Raw genomic sequence first — 8654 nt, forward strand, 5'->3', positions numbered from 1 at the left:
TGAAAAAGCTAGAAACAGAACAAATAGAAAATCCCCAAGTAAATAAGAAATAATAAATACTGAAGAAGTATCAATTTGATTAAAAAAGAAAATCAAATTACTTATATCAAAAATGAAAAGAGTGATCTTATCTCCAATGAGGAGGAAATTAAAACACTAAATAGAAATTACTTTGTCCAACTATATGCCCATAAATTTAGCATTCTAGATGAGATTGATGAATATATAAAAAAAATATAAATTGCTCAGATTATTAGAAGAGGAACTTGAGTACTTAAATAACACCATCTATAAAAAAGAAATTGAACAAGCCATCAATGAACTCCCTAGTTAAAAAATCTCCAGGGCCAGATGGATTTTCAATTGAACTCTATCAAACATTTAAAGAACAGTTAGTTCCAATAGTATATAAACTATTAGGGAAAGCTGGTGAAAAAGGAGTCCTACCCAAATTGTTTTCATAATACAAATATTGTTCTGATACCTAAATCAGGAAGAGCCAAAACAGAGAAAGAAAATTATAGATCAATTTCTCCGATGAATATATATGCAAAAATTTTAAGTAAGTTATTAGCAACTAGAATACAGTAACTTATCATGAGAATAATTCATTAGAATTAGGTATGATTTATACCAGGGAGGCAGCGCTGGTTCAATATTAGGAAAACTATCAGTATTATTGGCCATATCAACAACAAAACTGACAAAAATTTTATGACTACCTCAATAGATGCAGAAAATGCTTTTGACAGAATATGACACCCATTTCGATTGAAAACAATGGAGAGCATAGAAATAAATGGAGTCTTCCACAAAATAATAAGTACTATGTACCTGTAAGCATTATGAGTAATGGGAATAACCTAGACGCATTCCCAATAAGATTATGGGTAAAACAAGTATGTCCATTATCACCAATGGTATTCAATATGGTATTAGAAATGTTAGCTTTAGCAATAAGAGAAGAAAAAGAAATTGAAGGAATTAGAATAGGCAAAGAAAAAACTAAGTTACTACTCTTTGCAAATTATATGATGATATAATTAGAAAATCCCAGATACTCAAGTAAAAAAAAATATTTGAAATAATAAACAACTTTGGCAAAGTTGCAGGTTACAAAATAAACCCACATAAATCATCTGCATTTCTATATATTATTAACAAAACCCAAGCAAGAGATTAAAAGAGATAACCCATTTAAAGCTATGGTAGACACTATAAAATATCTGGAAGTCTACCTGCCAAAACAAACCTAAGGACTATATGAACACAATTACAAAACATTTTTCACAAAAAACAAAGTCAGATCTAAGTAAGTGAAGAAACATCAGTTGCTCATGGGTAGGCTGAGCTAATATAATAAAAATGACAGTTCTGCCTAAATTCATTTACTTATTCAGTGCCGTACTAATCAACCTACCAGATAATTATTTTCTAGAGCTAGAAAAAGTCATTTCAGAATTCATCTGAATGAACAAAAGGTCCAGAATTTCAAGCAAACGTATGAAAAGAAATCCTAAGAAAGACCTCACCCTTTCAGACCTCAAATTGTATTATAAAGCAGCAATCATCAAACCATTTGGTACTGTCTAAGAAATAGAGGGGTAGACCAGCGGAATAAGTTAGGTACTCAAGACACAGTAGTCAATGAATATTGCAATCTACTGTTTGATAAGCCCAAGGACCCCAGCTTCTGGGATAAGAACTCACTGTTTGACAAAAATTGTTTGGAAAATTGAATAACAGTGTGGTGGAAACTGGGCGTAGATCAATGCCTGACATCATAGACAAGACTAAAGTCCAAATGAATACATGATGTAGGTATAAAGACTGATACTATAAACAAATTATGGGAGCAAGAAATAGCGTATTTGTCCAATTTAGGGAGAATGGAGAAAATTTTGACCAAATAAAAGACAGAGAATATTATGAAGTGCAACATATGTAATTTTCATTACATTATATTGAAAAGTTTTTGCACAAATTCAATGCAATAAAAATTAGGAGGGAAGCAGAAAACTGGGAAAGCATTTTTGCATCTAGTTTCTGTGATAAAGGTCTCATTTCTAAAATATACAGAGAACTGTGTCAAATTTATAAGAATACAAGTCATTCCCCAACTGATAAATGGTCAAAGGATATGAACAGGCAGTTTTCAAAGGAAGAAATTAAAGCTATCTATAGTCATATAAAAAATGTTCTAAATCATTATTGATTAGAGAGATGAAAATCAAAGCAATTCTGATGTACCATATCATGCCAGCTAATATGACAAAACAGATAGATGATAAATGTTGGAGAAGATGTGAGAGAGTTGGAACGCTAATTCATTGTTGGGGGAGCTGTGAGTTGATTCAACCATTCTGTAGAGTAATTTGGAACTATGCCCAAAAGGATGCAAAAATGTTCCTAGCCTTTGACCCAGTAATATTGCTTCTAGAAGTCTATTCCAAAAAGATGATAGAAATCAGAAAAAGTCCCACATGTACAAAAATATTTATAGCAGCTCTCTTTGTAGTGGTAAATAATTGGAAATTGAGGGGATATCCATCAATTGGGGAATGGCTGAATAAATTGTGGTATATGAATGCAATGGAATACTATTGTGCTATAAGAATTGATGAACAGGAAGACTTTACAGAGCCCTGAAACACTTATATGAACTGATACTGAGTGAAAGAAGTAGAACTAAGAGGACCTTGAACACAGCAACAACTGAAGTGTGCAAGGAATTTTTCTGGGAGACTTAGCCCCTCACAGAAATGTAAGGACCTAAAAAATTCCCAGTGGACTTGAGGCAAAATGCCTTCTACATCCAGAGAAAGAAATATGGAATTGGATCGCAGAATGAAGCAGACCATTTTCTCTTGTGTTATGTTTTGTTTTGTTTTCATGCTTTCTCCCATTCATTTTATTTTTTCTATGCAACATGACTAAGGTAAAAATGTATTTAATTTGATTGTATGTATAGAACATATATAAGATTACACACTGTCTCATGGAGGGAGGGAAGGAGACAATGATACACAGTAGCAGTGTGCAAGGACATTTTCTGATAAACCATGCACTTGAAGACATAAAATATTCTCAAAAGACTCTTGAGGCAAAATGCCATCCACATCCAGAGGGGAAAAAAATCTATGGAATCATAACACAGAGTCAAGCAAACTATTTTCTCTTGTGATTTTTTTGTCATGTTTTTTTCTCATGGTTTCTCCCATTTGTTTTAATTCTTCTATTCAACATGACTAATGTAAAAATGTATTTCATAACAAAGTATTTGTAGAATCCATATAAGTTTGCAAGTTATCTCTAGAAGGAAAGGGGAAGAGAGGGAGAGAAAACTTAAGACTTATGGAAATGATTGCTGCAAATTGAAAGCCAATAAATTAACTAAATTTTAAAAAAGAAAAAAAAAACTACTGTTAGAATACATAATGTCGGGAGCATGATCTACAGAAGTGGCATCAAACTCAAATAGAAATGGCACCAGAAAACCATAGATTAATATCACTGCAGGCCACACATCAACTTAGAAGACCATGAATTGACATTTTCTTTGTTTTAATGCATTTTTAATTGTTTTAGTAACTATTTCTCAACAACATCTTAATTGCCTCTAGGCTGCACTCAGGAATGTTGCAGCTGCATGTTTGACATCTCTCTTAAGCCATCTATGATATTCCTGTGTTGTCCATGACCTAGAGTGATTTCATTGAAGCAATTTCAAAGCTTGGAATTGGAGTAGAGTACACATAAATTTAGTGAAGCAGCAACTGTTTGATGCTCGTACAAGCAGGTTAACCACCTCTTTATCAATAGCCTTGTCTTGCTGCTTTGCAAAAATAATGGGACTTGGAGACTGAACATAGATGACTGGGCCCTGAAAGCAAGAATTCACTCCATGTATCTAGCTGTCCCTACAACTCTGACTATGATAGATATGATAGTGGCTATCCTACTACATGGTCAATCCATGGGGATAGCTTTACAACCAACCAATATGGAATCATTGCCTCTACAAAGTTCTAAAGGCACAGGATCCAAAGATAAGCTTGAAGGCTCTTTCAGTGGACTCCCAAGACCAGTCTTTAGCCTCAGCCCAGCAGATTGAAGAGTCACTGTTCCCTTGTCTCCTTGCATATAGACTATGAGTTGGGGGAACAAAAAGTAAGGAGAAAAACACATATAATAGTTACTGAGACTCATAGCTGGGAGGAAAGTATTTCTTAGATGTTTAAATCCACAGCCAAAAACTCCTCTCTCTTTTTTCCACCAAGACTATGGAAAAAAAGGGATAGACTTTGGTTACAGTAGTCTCCACGAGGACCTTGGACAACTATATCATACTAGATGCCTCTGAGCCCTCCCAAACATCTTGTTTTTCTTGTTTTTAAAGTATCCATAGTGAAAGGATATGAAGTAGCAGTTTTTGGATGAAAAAATCAAAACTATCTATAGTCATATGAAAAAATGTTCTGTGACTATTGATTAGTAAAATAAAAATTAAAAAACTCTGAGTTATCACCCTAACAGATTGGCTAATACGGCATAAAAGGAAAATAACAAATGTTGTATCTATAGTATCCAAAGACGGTTTGGTTTTTTTTTCATCAAACCAGTTATGTTTTCTCCACAAGCAACAAATCTAAAAGGAATGGAACAAAGAAGAAATATGCAACAAGTGTAGACACCGGAACCTCTGCTTATTCCTCCACCTTCAGAGGATGGCAGAACAATGTGGTAGATAGATTCAGAGTTCCTGTGGAGAGAGTGACTCAGGGTATGGGTAACAGCAAAAGTACTTATGTGAATAACGAAAAGAAAAGAGATGTAAAAATTAGTGGGATGACAGGCAAGTCACTAGACTCAAAACATCACAGACAGATAAATAATGGAGGGTAGCAGAACCATTACAAAGTCATGTTTGTGGCATTTTTTCTACTTTTGTAACTCTGCTGTGAATGTTGACTAGACCCAACTAATGGTAGGGATATGCCAAGATACTATCATCTATCTCCCACGATTTCTCATGTTGGTTACCTTGCTTTACCTGATTTGTGACATCCTACTGAATTCAACATTGGTGATAGCCCTTTGCCATGAAGACTGAGGATTGATATTGGAGATTACGATACCTCTAGTGGAAACCCTACCCCGGTACTTTCTGTAAACTCTACCACAAACCTATACAATACACTAGTGAAACTAACTCAGGTAGTTGCAGGCAGGAACTTCTTGACCAGTTAGTATACCACTTGGACAGATGCAAAGTTTTCCATTTAATTCCTCTCTCTCTCTCTCTCTCTCTCTCTCTCTCTCTCTCTCTCTCTCTCTCTCTCTCTCTCTCACACACACACACACACACACACACACACACACACACACACCACACCACACCCCCAAGGATTTCTTCTGCAGGTTATGACTCTGGAGAGTCAAATAATCATGATGTCAGTCCTTCACCCTGATGTGTGGCCAAACAATCATCTCTGCTTGAGATATGGTTCGCTGACATTTCTACAACAACAAATGTACAATTTGTAAATGCTTCTGTACAAATAGAAGCTTTGAGATACCAAAAAAATGTCAGCTTATTTTGACACTCCTACATTCCTGCCTCTACTTCAACTTTCACGAAATTTAGGTCAGAACTGAGAGATTCTCCTGCTGGTCTCACAGTCAAGCACTACCAAATCTGGAACTGCTCAGGCCCAGACTTACTAAATGGGGAGAGCCCTGTCCTAAAATATAGCCATCTCCTGTATCTATCTATCTATCTATCTATCTATCTATCTATCTATCTATCTATCTATCTATCTATCTATCTATCTATCTGTCTGTCTGTCTGTCTGTCTGTCTGTCTGTCTGTCTGTCTGTCTGTCTGTCTGTCTGTCTATCCATCTAGATATAAATCTATAGATCTATGTCTATATCTACCTATCTATCTATATAGCTTCTTGGAATTAGTTTAAATGAAAGTTTATTTTCCTTCCCAGCACCTAATGGAAACATTTGAGTGCCCAAAACATTTACCTTTGCTATCCTGATAGAAACATTCCATGCACTATTTGAGCTACTGGGTTCCATGGATTTGTCATGTTCTTCCTTCCTCATAGAATACTACACACACACACACACACATACACACACACACACACACACACAGAGAGAGAGAGAGAGAGAGAGTAAGAGAGAGAGAGAGAGAGAGAGAGAGAGAGAGAGAGAGAGAGAGAGAGAGAGAGAGAGAGAGAGAGAATAGCATATTATATACTTGCTGAGGCAGCTAGATGGTGCAGTGAATAGAGCACCAGTGCAGGAGTCAGGAAGACCTGAGTTCAAATTTCACCTCAGTCACTTGACACTCACTAGCTGTGTGACCTTGGGCAAGTCACTGAACCCCAATTGCCTCATCCTGGATCATCTCCAATCATCCTGATGAATATCTGGTCACTAGATTCAGATGGTCCTGGAGGAGAAGTGAGAATGGTGACCTGAACAGCCCTCCCTCACTCAAAACAAAGTCAAGTGCAAGATATGTCATTGTTTCTCTGATGGCATGGTCTTCTTTGGCAATGAAGGATGAACTCACACACATATACTTGCTATATGTATATAATATGAGGTGGAAAGCATGATCTGTATTTTATCTGCCACCATATTCTTTATAGCCAGTAAAACAGAAATTGCCAGAGACTACATCAAAAGAAATCTTAACTCCTTAGCACTAATGGTTTTATACCACTACATTGCTCTAGGTTATCTGTTAACTAGGAACATTAAGAAACTAAGCCATAGCCAATATCTATTGCTTTTAGCTGAATACTTAGAGGTACTAGAATGATCTCTGGAGAAGATTAGTAAACAGTCCACATGACTCTCCAAGAAAAGGCTGATATAGCTCATTCTACTTGGCATCAATTCATACAAACCTTTCCAGATTTTTCTGAGAAAATTCTTCTCATCATTTTTTTATAGTACAATAGTATTCCATCACAACCATTACCCACCACTTTTTCAGTCATTCTCCAATGTGTGCACATCCACACAATTTCCAATTTTTGCCTTGCTGGAAGAGCTGCAATAAATAATTTCTTATACATAGGTCCTTTTTCTTTGATATTTCTTTGACATGCATATGTCACAGTGTTGTTGCTGTGCTGTAGTGTTTTACAGCCCCAAGATTGCATTAATATTCCTCTTTTCCTGCAGCCCAAGAAACATTTTTCATTTTCCTGCTTTGTCTTATTAGCCATTTGGATGGGATTAAGGTGAAACTCTTGAGTTGTTTCAAAACTATGTCATCATCTTTTCCCAGAGCACCAAGAAATTTTTATTGACCCTAGAGTCACTGACTATTAGAACAAAAGAACTAGATGCTGGAAAGCAGGCAGCCAGGAAGGCAGAGATGTGAACAAGCCAGGAAGATTGTCTATACTGAATACATAGTACTAAGATAGAATTAAGAGAGTAAAAGGAAACGAACAGGATGACAAGCAGCAGGACAGTTTGAGTGGCTCTGGTCTCAGGGGAAGCACTAGGTGTGAGATTGTTGCCATGAATGTACTGGACTCTCTTTTGGTGTCTGTACAAGACAAAAACCAGATACCCACTGGTTCCCATCATGACTCCTACACAGAAAACATCAGGAAGGGTGATTATGAGCATATTTATTGCATTTCTAAGTAACGGTGGGAATGCAACAGTACAGTAAATGTAGTCCTGTTCTTTTGTGATATTTTTGTTTCTCATTGAGCCTTTCATCATTAGAAGAACTGGGACATTCTTCAGTAGATGAAAGACCCAGCACAAGAGAAACAATGAGACAATGCATTTTGAGTCTCTAGCTTTAAGTTTTGCCCAACAGGAGTTTCTGGGACTTAAAGTCATGGCTTGGAAGCCACTCAAGAGGCAGGTGATACAGAGAGAAAGGTCCCTGGCCACTCTGTGAAAGTAAAAGACAAGTTTACATCCTGCATTATCCAAGAAATTGGTGAGCCCCAAAGTAGACATTGTGTGAGGAATCCCTTTGGAAAGAAGCACCAAGTCATTGACAAAGGCCAAGTGGATGAGAAGCAAGTCAATGGGTTTCAGTCGGGGACCAGTGAAGAAGGTGATGGCATAGAACCCCAGGAGGAAGGAATTCCCCAGGGCCCCAAATCCAGTCTGAAACAGAAAAAAGAACCCTAGTGCTATGTCCTTAGAAATCATTCTCTTTTTGATAATGGGAATGTACAGCACTCAAAACCAGATGATCTGTGCTCAATCAGAAATACGAGGAGTAGAAGATATTTCCTGAGATGAGGAAATTTTCCATGTCCATTACAATCACTGTCCACTCCTATACAGAAAAACCTGTGGAGAATGTCTCTTTTATCAGTGGCAGATGGATATTTAGGAAGATAGTATTGGTAGGAAAGTTTCCAATGTTTTGTTTTTCTCATTTATGAAGAGTTCTTCTTTAATTCAATGGTTAGGTTTGTCTTTGTTGAAAGAGTTAAATTATAATAATCCCAATAATACAGAACCTAACGTAGTTGAAAGCTGCTGATGCCAGAGAGACCACTAGATTGATAATTTGAAGTCAGAAGCTCTTTAAATCTGAAATCCACCATCCTACAAATCTGTACCTTTCATCAGGATGTCTGTTGCTG

General features: G+C 36.5%; 1 protein-coding gene across 1 annotated transcript; it reads right to left on the minus strand.

Moving 5' to 3' along the window:
• Positions 1–7296: 7296 nt before the first annotated feature.
• On the minus strand, positions 7297–8211 carry LOC140507507 (vomeronasal type-1 receptor 1-like). The gene has a single exon (XM_072615575.1). It carries the CDS (start codon positions 8209–8211, stop codon positions 7297–7299), a length of 915 nt encoding a protein of 304 aa, XP_072471676.1.
• Between the last annotated feature and the right edge of the window lie 443 nt (positions 8212–8654).

This window comes from Notamacropus eugenii, chromosome 5 (genome assembly GCF_028372415.1).
Source record: "Notamacropus eugenii isolate mMacEug1 chromosome 5, mMacEug1.pri_v2, whole genome shotgun sequence".
Classification (NCBI taxonomy): Eukaryota; Metazoa; Chordata; class Mammalia; order Diprotodontia; family Macropodidae; genus Notamacropus; species Notamacropus eugenii.

What these genes read in the sequence shown, in the direction of transcription:
- LOC140507507 (XM_072615575.1), bottom strand. Translation starts at nt 8,211, where the DNA reads ATGATTTCTAAGGACATAGCACTAGGGTTCTTTTTTCTGTTTCAGACT.